The sequence below is a fragment of the Camelus bactrianus genome, chromosome 1, assembly GCF_048773025.1.
Source record: "Camelus bactrianus isolate YW-2024 breed Bactrian camel chromosome 1, ASM4877302v1, whole genome shotgun sequence".
NCBI classification, from domain to species: domain Eukaryota; kingdom Metazoa; phylum Chordata; class Mammalia; order Artiodactyla; family Camelidae; genus Camelus; species Camelus bactrianus.
Genome location: NC_133539.1, coordinates 103,688,364 through 103,706,097, shown reverse-complemented (window position 1 = coordinate 103,706,097; position 17,734 = coordinate 103,688,364). Strand labels below are relative to the sequence as shown.

The window sequence follows — 17,734 nt, the reverse complement described above, 5'->3', positions numbered from 1 at the left end:
CGGAACTGAAAACTTACATTCACACAAAAACATGTTCAAGAATGTTTATAGCAACATCATTTGTAAATAATCAAAAAGTGAGAAAAATCAAAATATCCTCCAATCAACAGATAAAGATGTGTGCTATATCCACAAAAGGGCAATAAACAGGGATGAAGTACTGATACGTGCTACGGCATGGATGAATCTGGAAAACATTATCCTAAGTAAAAGTCAGTCGCAAAGGCTTCATACTGTATGATTCTGTTTATATGGGCAAATCCACAGTGACAGAAAATAGGTTAGTGGTTGCCAGGAGCTGGGAGGAATGGGGAAATAGGGGGTGACTGCTAATACATATGGGGTTTCTTGTTGGAGAGAGAAAATGATCTAGAATTAGACGTGAGAAATGCATAATGTAAATATACTAAAAACCACTGACTTTTACACTTTAAAATGGTGCATTTTATGTGAGCTAAATCTCAAAAAAAAAAAAAATTTACAAGGATATCATTTCGCATCCACTTGACTGGGAAGGTAGAACCTTTCCACTCTGCAGATGAGAGTGTAACTTGGCAAAATCAAATTGGAAAACTGTGGCGTCATCTAGTGAAAATGAAGATGCCCCCGGCTCTGACCCAGCAGGCTCACTTACACACCTGCACCTGGTCCCAGGGCTACAGTAATAGGAATGCTCAAAGTAGCGCTGTTATCAAGAAATTGGAAACAAAACTACAGGTTTATCATCAGTAAAATGAACAAGTAAATTGCGACATATTCACATAATGGAATTCTACACAGCAGTGAAAGTGTAGGCGTGATAGCTACCCTACATCACGTGGACAAACGTGAAGAAAATGAGGTTACGTGACAAAATCATCAAGTCACCAAAGAATCTATCATTACGATTCCATTTATATAAAGGTGAGAAGTAGGCAAAACTAACAAATTGTTTCCAGCTCACTGTGTTTGTGTTTGTCTAAAGAAAAGCAGGTGGTGATAAACAAGAAATTCAGGAGCGGAGCGTGGGAACACTTGGGGACAGGGACAGCACAGACTCGAGGGCGGGCACTCAGTGAGCTTTCATTTCCTACGAGAAAGGTTTTAACAAGTTGGGGTCTGGTATGTGAAAGCGTTAGTTGACATACCTGTGATATAACCTTCTAAAGCCTTTGGCACCAGCGATTTAGCGAGTTTCAGATCCTCCAGGGAGCACGTGCCTGACTCCAGGCCAAAGGACATCCCCATCCGCTTTAGTACTTCTATGTCGTCATGAATCTCGAAGGTGTTGTCAAAATTAAACAGATATTCAAACCTGCATCAGGAAACAAAGTTAGTGTGGGATTTTCCGTGGTATTGGAGAGGCCTGAATAGTTTTGTTCTCTGTGTATAGTCAATAAAAGAATGACCCAAGCTCAGCTATGATACTAGAAATTGTTACCATTGAGAGCAATGGGTCATTCTGCTGCGTTCAGAAGAATGACATCTCAAATAAACTACTTTCCCAGTTAAAACAATTTTCCTCCGACAGACAACAGGAGTTCATAAATTTCAGCCCTCATTAAGCTGTTGCAAACTGGAGACAGAAGTTTTGGTCTAAATCCAATACTTTTCAAAGTTGTCTAATAGCTTTGTCACAAAAAGTGAAATATTAAGGAAGCCCTTCCAAGTAGATATTTTCCCAAAGACAGTCCTAGGGATAGCCAAGAGACACAAGGAAAGAACCTTGACATCACCAGTCACTAGGGAAATGCAAATCAAAAATCACAATGAATTACCACCTTACACCTCTCAGAATGGCTATCATCAAAAAGACAAGTAACAAACGCTGGCGAGGATGTGGAGAAAAGGGAGCACTGTGGAGGGAATGTAAACTGGTACAGCCACTATGGGAAACAGTACGGAGGCTCCTCAAAAAGTTAAATATAGAACTGCCATATAATCCAGCAACCCCACTTCTAGGTATTTACCTGAAGAAAATAAAAACACTAATTCAAAAAGATATATGCCCACCAGTGTTCACTGCAGCATCACTGACAAAAGCCAAGATACGGAAGCACCTTCAGTGTCTATCAACAGACGAATGAATGAAGAAGGTGTAGTGTGGAAAAAAAAAAGGTGTAGTGTGCACATATATACACACGCGCATGCACACACACATACACACGTAGAGCAATATTATTACTCAGCCATGAAAAAAAGAAACTTGCCATTTGCAACAACACGGATAGATCTAGAGGGTATTAAGCTAAGAGAAATCAGACAGAGAAAGAAATACCATACGACCTCACTCACATGTGGAATCTAAAAAAACAAGTAAAATGAGAGTAGACTCATAGTTACAGGGAACAAACGGAGTGGGAGGAGGTGGTGGGTGAAACAGGTGAAGGGGATTAAAAGGTGAAAACCTCCAATTATAAAATAAGTAAGCCACGGGGATATAACACACAACATAAGGAACACGGTCAATAATGTAATAAATTTGTATGGGGACAGATGGTTACTAGACTTATCGTGGTGATCATTTTGTAATGTATGCAAATGTCGGATCATTAAGTTGTACCTGAAACTAACATAATATTGTATGTCAACTACACTTCAATAAAAATATATAAAGCAAGTGAAGCACTCATTAAAAACACACACACAAAGAAAGCCTTTCCAATTTAATATCTAACATTTCTACTATGAGTTCGCGTACTGGGATTGAGAAAAAAGCATTTTGGATGCTTACTACTTCATTTTCACAGTCAAGTGTTAGCTACACCACACTTAAGATGATCAATAAATGGAAGACTTCTCATAAACTAACCAGCCCCCAAATCCTGCCCTGAGGGCCTAAGAAGTAAAAATGCCTTAAGAAAACAGTGCCCCATATCCTACACAGCCCATTTCCAAATGTTCTTGAAAAGTACCAAATCAAGATGCCCAGCTGCCTGGCACAGGCTTTCAATAAACAGGCAAACATAAGAAGAAACAGTCCTGACTCCCAGGCTCGGCCCCGGGGCACCTCATTCACAGACCGAGGCCCCTCCAGGACAGGGTGCAGGTGGGTGTTCTGGGACAATGGTGGACTTAAATGCTGTCATGAAATTCTATTAAAATCACATAAGGGTAAAACTTTTTAATGCTAGATCTTAGATCAGGGCAAAAATTACAATTTAAAGCAGAATGCCATATTTAAGTTAAGTACATGAATCTGAATAAAGTACATTAACAGATCTTCAGAGAAAAAAAAAAACCTCCCAAAATCTGGAGAGATGCCACCCCAAGGATGACAGGCATGTGTTAAAAGCTGATGGTTTTGTAAATTTAATCCTCATTGTGGGAAAGCCCCCTGGCTACCTCAGGGGAAAGGTTACATCATCTAAGTAACTGAAAGACAAGACTTTAGGACCCACCTTGAATAACAAGCTTGTACAGGCAGCTCACAGCCTCCTTCACTGCGCCCAGGAGAAGGCAAGGAAAGGGCACGAGTCAATAACCACCCAAGAAGGAAGCCTCACTAGACCCCAGCCTGGAGTGAAGAGAATCCATCATTCCCTTGGGCCACTGGTCCCCCGACCTTGCTGCTACTCTTTTAAGACTTAAATAACTAACCAAAGAAGAGAATTTAACAATTCCCCACAAAACAAGAGACTAACTAGAGAGAGTAACTAGAACTCTTAACAGTTTGTTTTTCCCGAAAATATGTTAACCATTCTCCAGAATTCTCAGATTTATGAGATAATGTTAACAGTCCTTTTAGTCATAGGTTTCTGTAAAGAATTTTAAGTATGTGAACAATAATACAGGCATCTGCCATTTTCTGAGCCCTGGGCTAGTCTGTTGCAAATTTAACTCTTGTAAACCAGCAGGTTAAGTACTACAGTTCTTGTTTTTATGGAGGAAGAAATGAGATCTCAGACAAGCTAGGAAACTATGGAGCTAGCAGGAAGACCGGAAGGTGGGTCTTCAGACTTTACAGCTTGCGTGGTCCCTACTGTTTCTGTGTCTACGGTCTTAATTATCAAATGCTTTTTAAATCCCTGCTCACTATTTATCTTCCTCATCTTTTTTTTTTTTTTTTCGGTGCCTTCTTATTTAAGTGAACCAGAATCTCTGTATGCAATCAAGACAGACAGGGAAGCAACACTGCCAGAGAAAACAGTGGGAAAAACCAGGGATGGTAAAGCCCAAGGGTGACGCTGTGGGTCTAAGGAGACCAGAAGGTGGTCCCGGGACAGCCCTGAGCTGTGCCTCTGGTACTCATGTGATCACTGAGCCCTCTTTTACTCTCAAACATACCCCAGTTGGGGTGATTCATTATATGCTGACTCCTTGCAACAGCAGATAATATTTACAAAGCACTTGCCTTGAGTCAGACCCCTTCAGGCACTATTTCATTTAACCCTCACAACAAGGCTGAGGAAGTAACAGAGGCCCTTCTTGTTCAGCCCTTCTTGTTCTTCAGGAAACAGGGCTTTGGAGCAATTTCACAAGGCAGCTACAATCCACACCTGCACCTGCCTCACTCTGCACCCTATGCCTTAACCACCTCCATAGTGGTCACGGCCTAAAGACCACTGCTATTGTCAGGAAGGGTAAAATAAATTACAAATTCTGTATTTTTGAAAACTGCTTCTTCTTATTCACTATGATAAATATCGCCATCAATCTTAGTTAAAATTTTTTAAATGTTGGTGGGAATATAAATTGGTGCAACTGCTATGGTAAACAGTATGGAGGTTCCTCAAAAAATTATAAATAGAACTACCATATAATCCAGTAATCCTACTTCTGGATATTTATCTGAAGGAAATAAAATTGTTATCCTGAAAAGATATCTGCACACATGTGTTCATTGACTGTAGCATTATTTACAACAGCCTAGGCACGGAAACAGCTTGTGTCCATCACTGGATAAATGGATAAAGAAGATGTGGTGTACATACACAATGGCATATTCTTCCATTAAAAAAAGAATGAAATCCTGCCATTTGCATCAACATGGATGGACCTTGAGGATATTATGCTAAGTGAAATAATAAGTCAGAGAAAGACGAATACTGTATGGTCTCATTTGTAGGTGGAATCTAAAAAAAACTGAATTCCTACATGCAGAGAACAGATTGGTGGTGGCCAGAGATGAGGGTGGTAAGTGAAATGAAGGAAGGTGGTCAAAAAAACAAAACAAAACTTCAAGTAATCAGATAACTTAAGATAGAAAGCAAGCAAGCAGAGAATGCATCTAGCATTTTCACATCTATTCATTAGTAAGCAGAAGCACACTCAGTTATGATATAACAAAACAAAGAACAGCTACAGTGCCACATGCTGATTTAAACTACTTCCACAATGAACTATGGTAGTGAGTCACCAGCGAACCTACCCTGTCCTAGACCCTCAATGATGCTTTACCTTACTGCAGGTACCTGCCTGGAGTTACACCACATACACGTACATACACACACCTCCTGGCTTCGGCCCAGGCACCGCTATGCATGGAACACAGGCAGAAGGGTGGCAGGCCCAAGGGAGGGGGCTGCGAGCGTGCATGACGAAGCATGTGCTAGTACATGACAGTGCACCACGTTTGCAAAGCCTCCTCCTCTTGCCCTAGGAAGTCAGCCCTGGAGGGCTCAGATAATGGACTACAACCTTCTTTATTTTGCAAATGAAAGGAATGCCTTCACAGGAGGCCAGCCCTGCATCCTTCCCCAGTTCTCCACTTACTTGTCGCTGGAGATGCTGCAGTCTATGACTGTCTTCCTGCTTGTGTTGATGATTATAAATGGCAGCTGGATGGTGGAGTTCAGAGCTGGAGGGCCCTGGTTCTGCTGTTCATTTTGCCGATTTCTCTGTACCAGGTTTTTGAAAGCGATTTGCTGGAATGATCAATGAAAAAAAAAAAAAAACATATATAGTCATTTAATGTGGATAGGTGAGTTGGAACTAAATGAATTAAGATAAATACAGTTAAAATATAGTTTAAAATTAGAGCATTTAGAGAGGTCTTCCACCTGTGAATTAATTAAAATTAAACATTTCAGAAAAAGATCAGAATTAGCCAACTCTATGTATCAAGGGGAAAATATACATTTAAACGTGTCTAACATATGCTAGTATAAATAATGGGGCCCATGGTTTCCATTAGCCACAGAAACAGGATTTTCCAAACCTGTGAGAGCCTGGTGGCACCTGCAACTCTTCTTCGAGTGAGTGATACAGCGAAGTGACACCCAGTGAACTTGTTCTCCATTTTTCTAACACAGACTCCTGAGAGTTTAGGGTTAAATATCCCTCTTAGATTGTTCAGCCTAGAAATATACAAACTTTACAAAGCCCCAGAACCTTTTCTTCAAATGAAATCTTACGAGCCACCCACTGTTTGTAAAAGAGATGGAAGTAGCATTGCTCTGATTGGCTGCAGTGAGGCTGAGGGCTGAGGGCTGAGCCCTGTCAGTTCTGCCCTGACCCACCTTGGTTCCTTCACAGAAAAACTTCTAAGCATCTTTTAGGGCACAGTTTGGAATCTGGCCCAACTGTCTCCCCACCTGACATCTTCCAGATGAGGAAACTGACACTTAGCACTGATTCCAAGGTATACTGAGGCCTGAATCTTTATACTGAAATTTGCTGCTACTTTTAGTTACAACCATTAGGCAAAAGAAAAAGAAAGCGACCCTCCCTTCCCGTCTGTAATAAGACAGATGTATTGCAGCATTCCACAGCTAGAAAGGCCTTATCGGCTGAAGTCTTTCATTTGCTGGAAACAGATCCTGCTTACTGCTTTTCAAAAGCTCCTGCAGTCAGAGCCTTCCATCCCTTTCATCAGCTCATTCCATCTTCTCACCCACTGGTGATGAATTTCAGTTCTTTTCTGTTTTAGCAACCTTATCCCAGGACTGTTTAGGTTCTGGGCCTTAACTGAAGTTTGATTAAAATTATTGTTATCTTAAAAGGGCTGGGTGCTCTCTGTCTAGAAAGTGAACATGTACTCTTTTAAAATGCACAAAACAGATGGGACACCAATTTATTCTAGCCCTAAATGTGGGTCCAAAAAATCACTATCAAAAAACCATCACTATCAATATCATTCATTACCAAACATGGCCTACGCCGCACTTTTTTGTTATTTTCTACTGTTAACGAACTAAGGCTACTTTATGGTCAATGCTTAATTCACTTAATGTTCAGGGAAAGTATGCTGAAACTGTAAAACTGGGAAAAAGATTTCTATGTTTGAATACATCTGCCTAGCTTCCCTTCCCTTCCAGAAGAAGAATCTCGGAGACACTTCCATAATTTACCTAGCTTTGTGGTCCAGGGCCATAAGAGGGCCTCGCTATGGGGGGAATATAAACAATTGATAAGTAAGAGTTTTTACATATTTATTTATTTATAACATTTATTTTTTGTACAATTTATTTATTATTTTGGAAGTAATTAGGTTTATTAATTTTTTCTTGTATATATATATTTATTGAAGTATAATCAGTTTACAATGTTGCGTCAATTTCTGGTGTACAGCACAGTGCTTCAGTCATACTATTTGTTTTCAGTGAAGGTCTAGGGATTGAACCCAGGACCTCATGCATGCTAAGCATGCACTCTACCACTGAGCTATACCCACCCCTCTAGTTTTTATACATTTGATTCACTGTTCAATACTGTGTACATTTAATAGCATCAAAGATTTTTCATGCGAGGAGAGTAATAAAGACATATATAATGTTATTTTGAGAGTACAAAGAAAAATCACTTCCCATTTGTTTTGGACTGATTTCCTTATCTGTTGCCCTTTGATTTCCTTCAGCCTTTTGTTCTTTTCCAGGCTTACTAACATCTATTTCAGAGGCTAACCAAAGAATCTATTATATTTTTAAAAATTATCCAAATTCTACACAATTATCAAAAAAGCATAAATACAGAGATCTTTATTATATTGTACAATTTAACTTTCTTAAACAGAAATGCATTTTAAGTTTTGCATTTCTACGAAGCTGAGCTGTTAATCATATGTCATTTACAGAAAGTAAGTATTACACGTGGATTGAATTATTTTACTCAAAGCAACTAAAATTAACTAGTAATACTGACTCCTTGATATTTCAAATTAGGGCTAAAATAATTACGGTTCAGAGTAAGGAGAAGAGTCAAAAGTAAACTGTTGCATAATGTAAGTCACAAATCGGCGCTGCCTCGGGGCCGATGATAGTGGGAGGTTGGGACCATCTTAAAGGCAGACGGTACGGTGGCAATGACCTCGACGTGGAGGCGGCTGCCTTAATGTGGCTCCCCCTACCAGACGCTCAAAGGCACCCAAAGTAGAAAACACTGACTAAAATCAAGTAAGGAAGAAACAGAATATAGGTAGGGAAGGTGATGAAACACGTCCCAGCTTCTTTACCTGCAGGAGAAGTTCTTGAAGCTGGGCCCGCTTCTGCTTTATCCGCTCTATCCGCCTCTGCTTCTCGATCTTTAAAACATAGGTTACAAAACAGCATGAACGTGTGTAGAGTATTAAAGCGCTGCTCACTCTCTGGCCCCGGTTCTGAGATGTCAAGAATTTTCCTTAGAGAAATTCAACCCATTTTAACTCCTAACATCAATAAAGGCAAATCACCCTTTCCGGGGGGCAGGGGCTGGTAGGCAAGCAGGCAAGACAGCAGAATTGTGGCAACTGTCATCAGTAATGAAATCCAGCCACCTGACAAATGCTCGCTCCGCAGGACCTATTACTACGAATGGCCCGAGTTCTACAGCTAACACCCGGCAAGACTTCGCCTGCCAGCGCGCAGCGAAGCACCTCACACACACAACACTCTACGAGGTGAGGCCTCCTGTGACCCTCTTCGCACCTACAGAAATGGAGGCCCAGAGAGAGGCTGAGTGCCTGCCCAAGGTCGCACAGCTGGCGAACGGCCAGAGCTGGGATCTGAACCTCAGCCAGCCGGTTTCGGAGATTCTATCACTAATTACTTTGCTATAGTGACCACCGCCCACCCCAAGGTATGCATAAAACAGATAAACAACAAGGTCCTACTGTATAGCACAGGGAACTATATTCAATATCTTGTAGTAACCTATAATGGAAAAGGATATGAAAAAAGAAAGAATGAGGGAAGATCTCATTTAAGATCTGTTTAACTGACTTTTAAACGGGCACAGCTGCTAATACAGAGAGCCTACGTGTTCAATATACAATTCCTCTTGTAGTCAGAAACAGGCCTATGGGACAAATTTCCCAGCTTCAAACAACTCTTTCCCTCACTCTTACAATGAGCTGGAAAACATATATTGGAGTCTAGTTTCCTGTAGACCAGTTCCTCACTGCCTCTTTGGGCAAAAGCCAGTGACATCAAGTAAGACATTTTCTTGTCTGCTGCAACGGCGTCCTTCCTTATTCGCTCCCCATCTACTCTGCACCAGGAGTTTCCTCTCACGGTTTCCTCTAACCACTCCCACACTTTAATCCTAAAACACTTAAGGGCCACTGTAAAGTCTAGGCAGTCTTCTGCACTTGAAAGGATGCTGCAGGAGCTTCTCCCTGCGTCCGAAGCTGTGGCAGGGCGGCCCCCACGTGCCCCACATCAAGCAGGCCAAGCTGGATTGATTCTACCTCTAAAGCACTCCTCCAGCCTCACTGCCCCCACCGTGACTCAGACCATTGCTGGTCCACCCACCCCTCAACTTCCCTCCTCATCTTCCTGTCAGTTCAAGTTCCAACACCCTAGGAGAGGATCCTTTAGACCACATCCTCATGGACCTCCTCTTTATAATTCCCCAGTAGCTTCCCGTTGCTTACAGGGTCCTCGGGTCCCAACTGCTCAGCACTCAGAAATCGAGGCCCTCTCTCCTGGCCTGGACTCTGGCCCCACTTGGCTGTGGGCGAGCTTCAGCCCACACAGCGCCTCTGCCTGGAAAGCCCTCCCTGCCCCACACCACTTGGCAAACTCCCACTCCTCCCTCGTGACTGAGCACAGAGACTGTTTTTTTCTTGGTAAAGCCCTCCCTTATCTCCCTTTCCAGAGAATCTCTACCTACTTCTTTCACAGGAGTCATCACATTTTTGGTGACTCTTTTTACATTTCTCCTCTCCTCAGTTAGAATGAAAGCCCCCTGGGGTCAAGTATTTTGTCTTGTATAATCTTCGGTTAAGCACAAGGTAGATGCTAGCAGATTTTTGCTTACTAAGTCTCAGTAAATCATCAGCTTAATATTACTGGTAATTTAAATGACCCTCAAATTCCACTCTGTCAGAAGGAGAAAAAAGGACATTTCCACTGTAGCACAGGAGTAACACTATTCTATAGTAACACTATTCTATAACTTCTGGTGACTGCCTGGCTTCTCCCTCCATCCACAAAAATAGTAATACCAAAATTTTTTGATTTGCTGCGGGGGGAAGGGACTAAAAAACAAAACATGATTATCAACCATATTCAGCTCTATAAGCTACAGTCAGCCAGGGTTTATAACATTTACGGCCATGACAGTCAAATAATGTCAAATCAATTTAGAAACAGTATGTCAGGGCATATGCTAATTTCAGAGAGACTTTCTGTAACAACTAAAGTTAACAGAATAAAAAAGTTTTGCGCACATCATCCCCCAATTCACGTAAAATGAATATCCTCTCCATTCTGACAGAAATTCAAATGAAATGTCATACCATCCTGTTGACACTGGTTCTAGAGTCAAAGGTCGAAGTTTAAATACAAGAAATAAATAGCTAACTTGATGCTCTTTTGGGGGGATGCACACAGCAGGCATTTTGTCAAATACGATACCATTTCTATTACATGAGTCACCAAGCATTTATTAGGAGAGGGCTCAGAATTACGTCAGAATAAAATAAAGATCTCAAAAATACAGTAAAAATCAAGTCATTTAATTTCTCCATCCCTCAGTTTCATCAGGACATCACTCAGACTAGACCTCTCTAAATCTCCTTTCAGTTCTAAAATTCTACATAGAAGAGTTTGTTACAAAAAAAAAAAAAAGGTATAGCCTACATAAACAATTAGGAATATTTTAATACTATGTGACAATATTTCTAAATTAAAATGTCTCATGTAAAATAAAGTAAACTACTATTTGCAAACAGATTTTCCTGACTTACCTCCAGGTTTTGACATTCCTGAGCAGAATTAGTAGGCAGGCCAATCCACTTAATTTCTTTTTTTTCCTTTGAAATTATGTTCATCGCCATTAGCACATTTAAAGCATCATAAACTCTTCGCCTGATGTTCTTCTGGTCATAAGCCTGCTAAAAAATATTTTTATTGAGTGATACATTTTGAAGGTTAAGATACAGCCACAGGGTACTAAGATTTTTAATTAATATTATCATCAATATCTTCAAAGTGCTGAAAGAATTCTACACCCAGTGAAAGTATCCTTCAAAAGGTAAGATGAAATAAAGACACTTTCAAACAACCTAAAACAGAAAACAATCTTAAAGAGTATGTTACCAACAGATCTAAATTCAACAACACTAAAGGGCCTTCTGTAGGTAAAAGACAGATAATCCAAGATGGGAGCTTGGAGACATAGGGTGGCTTGAAGACCAACTCAAAAGGTAAATCGCAATTAATATTCACGGTATAAACCATGACATCTTGTGGAGTCTAGAATATATATATATAGAGAGAGAACTAAAATAATTTGGAAGTTTTGTAGTCTGTATTCTTGGTTATTTTTATAAATTTAAGTAACTTCATTATTTTATTTCTTGAGTTATCACCTATAGACCAGTACGTGTTGATTATGAATGGAAAAAGAAATTAACATGCCTGTATCTACACCCATCTCCCATCTTTCCCTCCACCGCAGGATTCAGATTATACACATCAGTGGCAGTTGTTAAAAGAATCTTATTACTATAGTTGTTATTATACTTGTTTTTACGACTTTAAATGAACATATTATGCCAAAACTATTACTTGGTTCATCTGCTTTGAATTCATACCCCTTCCAATAGTGATAGAAAAATAACAAAGCAGTGAATAAATGGCCCAGGTGGCCTTTGAGAAGATGCAAGAGAAGCAGCAAATGGAAAGGATCCTGAAGAAAGCATCCAAACCCACAAGCAGACAGCAGAGGACTCAGCAGACTCCTGGGCACACTCATGGATGACATTCCCAGAGTCAGCGGGACGCAGGACCCTCCTGCCCCAGGTCCGGAGCGGCACCGAGGGGAAGCAGAAGGTGCAGCTGGGGTTGCGTCTGGTGCCTTTGGTATTTTCTAGAAACATTCTTTTACACACACTCTTGCATCTTCTGCTGAGACAGTGCTCTGTAAAGCAGTGCACTCTCATTCTGGAACTTGATTAAATCAAGGCCGTTCTTTTACTCTATTTTGATTTCTCATTAGCATATAGGAGACAAACCATTTCAGTCTGGACTGCAAATTTTTGAAAGTTTACGCAGAGATTAAGGTTACTTCTGTGTGAGTGCCATGGAAAAGTGTTTCTAACCGTCAGTTCCATCTAACTCTTTGACAGCTGGCCAGCTAGCTTCACCTGGATGAAGCTGAGTCCAGAGGATAAGGAGCAGCTATCAGGGTGGCCTGCAGCATGTAGACCCCTGTAGGGCCCTGCATGGGCTGCCCTTCTAAGCTCCCTCTAGCTTGGGGCTTATGCTTTTCCATCCAGGACCTGGGAAACCATTCAAAGCTTCGTGGCCTTCAGCCTGCCTCCCCAGACACCTGGCCAGTGAGACAATGCAGCCTGGGAAACAGGACAACCCTAAGGCAAGGATGGAATACATGCCTTGTCCCTTTCTGAACCAGTGGCCAGAGTGTCTACTGAGTGTTGCCATGGCAGACACTGCTGACGGAGCACAGCCTTCTTTGTAACAGAACCCAGACACAGTCTGTCTCCTTACCCTCAGTCCTAGGATCGAAGTAGCCCTTGTATTTATTCAGAGAAGGCACCTAACATGTTTGGCATTCCCAGCCTAAAGATGCCTTAGCGGTGCTGGGACCAAGGCGGCAGAGCCCCAGCACAGACAGACATGGGTGCAGTGGAAAGGGAGGACCCAGGTTCTGATACTGGAAAGGCAGGATCTTTGAGGGCCTACGTGTACCCACTGGATGAGGATCAAACTGCATACGCTGTTGCGAGAAATAGTCTGTATTGACACAGACGCTGAAAGAATAACAAAGTCAGAATAGAAAAACCAAGGGTTGGGCTTGGGACTGTCATATGTTAACTGCAGAATAAAGGGGGAAGAATTTTTTTTAATTGCAAAGATGGTAAAAACAAAAGCAAAAAACCCCCTACCAATCTCATTCATGAACGCTAGTGTAAAAATCCTAATTTTCAGGAAACTATCCAGAATTTGATTAAATTCAACATCCATTTCTGATTTTTTTAATTAAGAAAAAATAAATAATTGTTTGTTATTGAAAAATCAAATTATGGTTACTAACATCTCAAAATAAAACCTTTATCATAATTAAGGTTGCAATACTGTAAGTATCTCCATTAACGTCAAGAATTAAAGACTCAGTATGACTAGAGTTCCTCCTATTATTTCATATTGTTATAGAATACATATAGTATGATTACATTTACGTAAAGTGCAAACTGATTTATAATGATAAAAGCCTAACAGCAGTTGCCTGGGGACAGGGGGAGAGGGAGGAATGGATTACAAAGGGCGGAAAGAACCTTTTGGGAGTGATGTAAAATGCTGTGTGTCCTGATTATGGGCTACACAGGCGCAAACAACCGTCACAACCCACTGGATTTTATACCTGAAATGGATACATCTTATCATACGTAAACTATTCCACAATAAATAAGGAAAAAAATAATAAATTGTTCACTTAAGACATGTACATTTCCCTCCCTGTATGTAATTTTATCTCCATTAAAAAAAAAGAGAATGATTTCTATGTGCTAAAAAGAGCCCCTAAGATACATTAAGACAATAAAATTGAGAAAGCAGCAGGCACAGGGGGAGGGTGTAGCTCAAGCGGTAAAGTGCACATGCACGAGGTCATTCAATCCCTAGTACCTCCTCTAAAAATAAACAAATAAACCTAATTACCTCCCCCCCGCCAAAAAGAAAAAAATGCAGCAGGCAAAGCACAATCATGTTTGCGTTTGAAATAAATTTTATTATATATATGCATAAAGAATTTCTAGACTGATACTCAAGTATCCAGTAATAGTGAATAGTGCCTTTGGGGAGGTACATTAGGGTCTGTGGTAGAAGAGAGATATTTTGCATTATATACTCTTTGGTACAACTGAACTGTTATAAACATGTGCATGTAGTTTTTTTTTTCAATTAAAAACAAGATAAACTTTTCTTACTGACTTAGACACAGAACAAACACTAAAAGATTCAGAAATGTATCCCAAGCTATTCAAATATAAAAACTATATTTTTAAAAGTATATTGCTTCAGTAACCCCCAAAAGGATGTTTTTAAAAGACTTGTCCATCTTTATATTTAAATAAATAATAAAAGAATCCTGTTTAAAACAGAACAACAAGATTCCCCAACAGACAGTATGAAACCCTCACATAAAGGAGGAACTGGGGATTTCCTGGCTTGTCTGAGTCCTCAGACTTACACACACAACCCAGAGATGTCCCGCTGCATGACGCATCACAGGCAATGTCAAGTGCATGATCTACCTACCGAATCGGCTGCCAAGTGGTTATTTGAATTGGTGAACTCTGACACCAGCTCATCAGCTACTTCATTATATGATGTTGTTCCTTTCCGCTGAACTTTCTCACACACCTTCATTGAAAAATGTCTCAAGCCTTTTCCATTTTTATCTCCTTTTTTGCTTCGTTTGCTAAAAGAGAACAAAACTATATTCTATTATACTTACTAGAGACTTCCTTTACAAAGCTGTAAAATAATGTGAGAAGACAGCAATTTGATTTTTTGCCCCATGTGGTAAATTCTAAATTGAATTAGAGATGAGTGTTTTAAACTTAATTTTTGCTTTAAAAGCCCAATAAAGTATGAAGCTAGAGTGCTTTTCTATGCCCATCACTCATTTATTCAACTACTATTTACTGACCAGTTACTATTACGTGCCAGGCACCGTTCTACACATCGGGAAAAGATCTGTGAAAACAACAGACAAAAGCCCGGCCCGTGCAGAGTCTGTATTCTCAATACTAATTTTCTGTAGTCTATGTACGCTACGGGTTTTTTTTTCACCGAAAATTAAAAGTATACTATTCTCAGTTTCATTTATCTGCTCAATTTTCAATCAGAGATTATTGGTATTATAATGGATCTACATCTTCAATTATCTTAAGTTTGGTTAATGCCATGGCCTAAATTTGGGTAACTTAATCATTAAAATTTCAGAGATTCAGTTTAGTTCTACTAATATCTGTGTACCAATTACATGCGAGGAACTGTATTTGGGACTGGAAGGTCAAAAACGACAACTGAGGCAAAATCCTTTCCCTCAATGAGTCTTAGGGATGGAAGAGAGGCAAAACAGACATAATGGTCAGTAATTTCGATATAATAGGTGCCAAGTAGAGTTGTTCACAACGTTCTATGGGAACTGGGGAGAGGGAGACCTAGTCTAACGTAGAGGATGAAGACTTGCTGGAGTAAGAGTCAGTGAAAACAACCAACAAAATGAAAAGGCAATCTACAGAGTGGGAGAAAATACCCATCTTTCATCTGACAAGGAGCTAATATCTAAAAATACCTAAAAACTCCTACAACTCCACAGCAAAACAAATAACCCAATTAAAAAATAGGCAAAGGACGGGAATAGATATTTCTCCAAAGAAAAGATATAAATGGCCGACAGGTATACAGAAAGATGTTCAACATCACTAATCATAAGAGAAACACAAATCAAAACCACATAGAGGTACTATTTCACACCTGTTAGGATGAGTATTATTGAAAAAAAAAGTGTGAGGGTGTAAAGTAATTAGAATCCTTGTACATTGCTGGTGGGAATATAAATGGTGTGGCTGCTATGGAAAAGAGTATGGGGGTTCCTCAAAAAATAAAAAGTGGAACTACCATATAATCCAGCAATCCCATTTCTGTCTATATCCAAAAAAAAAACAGAAATCAGAATCTCAAAGTGATATCTGCACTCCCATGTTCACTACAGCTTTATTCACAATAGCCAAGATACAGAAAATCCAAATGACCATAGATAGATGAATGGATAAAGAAAATGTGGTATGTACTTACAATGGAATATTACTCAGCCTTAAAAAAGAGTGAAATCCTGCCATATGCAACAACATGGATGAACCTGGAGGACAATGTGCTAAGTAAAATAAACTAGTCACAGAAGGACCTGTAACACTGCGTGATTCCACTTACATGAGGTATCTGAAATAGTCAAGTTCACAGAAGCAGAGTTGAACCGTGCTTGCCAGAGGCTGGAGGGAATGGGGAAATGGAGAGTTTGCAAAGGAACCTAGACTTTATCATATTCCATCAGTATAATTATATTCATTTATAATTTGTTCACATGTTCTACTCTGTCATGTCCATTAAGAAATAGACACTAAATGTACTTTTCAGAAGAATGAGGTAAAGACAGATATCTACCTTCTTTCCCCCACATTCCCACAGAATCATCTGTGTACTCATTGAGGTCACAGATTACTATTGACATTCTGTGATACCACTAAATGGTATTAAGTGGGAAATTGTTAGGTAGAGATTCTGGCTGCAAAGTAGTTTACAGAGGGCAAAAGCGGAAACAGGAAGACCAGCTGAGAGGCTTCTGTAACAGTCCAGGCAAGAAATGCTACTCCTGGAATTGGGGCAACAGGTAGGATTGAGTAAGAAGAGACAGGTTTGCAAAAACATTAAAGACAAAGATCAGTAAAACCAAGTGATTGACTGATGTCGTTGTTAAAGAAGAGGGAAACAGGACAATGACCCTTAAAAGGAGGGGTCATTTACTGAGATCAAGGAGACAGGAACAAATTCATGAATTCCATTTTATTTTATTTTGTTTATTTATTAATAACTGTTTCCACTCTCATCATTCCCTATTTCATCATGTTATTTTCTTTTCTCTATTGCAGGCATTATTATATGATATGACATTTTCTTTTCTTTCTTTCTTTTTAATGGAGGTGCTGGGGATTGAACCCAGGACCTTGTGCATAATAAGCACACGCTCTACCACTGAGCTATACCTACCCACCATGAATTCCATTTTAAACCTTCTCATTTGTACTGTCCAATATTTTAGGCATAATCCACATGTAGCTACTGAGCATCTGAAATGTGACAAGTCTGAACTGTGATATGCTGAAGTGTGAAATACATACAGAATTTCAAAGACTTCTGTGAGAAATGAATGTAAAATAGTTCATGTATAATTTTTATATTAATTACATGTTGAAACATAATATTTAAGACATACAGAATTATGTAAAAAATATTAAAATCAATTTCATGTGTTTCACTTTACTTTTTAAATTGGCTGCTAGAAAATTAAAATGTGGCTTTATTACATTCTATGGGGCAGCAATGATGTTGAGTTTGACATGTCTATAGAATATCCAAGTAGGTATATTCAACAGACAGCTGAATATGTAAGTCTATGGCTTGCGGGAGAGCTAACAAACTCACCACCTGTGTACCTAAGCTGACTTCCTTCCTATCAGCCTCAGAGGATTAGGTAACCCTCTTCCTTTTCAAATCTAACTTCCTTTTTCAAGATAACAGTTCTATTGAAATACAATTTACATACCATAAACTTCTTTTTAAAGTATACAATTCAGTGGTTTTTA

At 39.7% G+C, this 17,734-nt stretch overlaps 1 protein-coding gene and 1 non-coding gene across 15 annotated transcripts in view; both read right to left on the bottom strand.

Annotated features, from left to right (window-relative positions):
• The window catches only part of TFDP2 (transcription factor Dp-2), a 156,119-nt gene that overhangs the window by 9,347 nt on the left and 129,038 nt on the right, over positions 1–17,734 (bottom strand). For 12 of the 14 annotated variants that reach the window (XM_074370276.1, XM_074370274.1, XM_074370269.1 and 9 more), the window contains 5 exons: positions 14,622–14,784; positions 11,087–11,233; positions 8,372–8,440; positions 5,695–5,846; positions 1,128–1,294 (listed from right to left, as the gene is read on the bottom strand). In XM_074370276.1, coding sequence (XP_074226377.1) covers positions 1,128–1,294; positions 5,695–5,846; positions 8,372–8,440; positions 11,087–11,233; positions 14,622–14,784 — 698 coding nt within the window. The remainder of the gene's footprint in view (positions 1–1,127; positions 1,295–5,694; positions 5,847–8,371; positions 8,441–11,086; positions 11,234–14,621; positions 14,785–17,734) is intronic. The other 2 variants (XM_074370282.1, XM_010952254.3) reach the window with 1 other exon arrangement.
• On the bottom strand, positions 17,067–17,139 carry TRNAN-AUU (transfer RNA asparagine (anticodon AUU)). Its single transcript has one exon. It is a non-coding gene; the product is annotated as a tRNA-Asn (tRNA).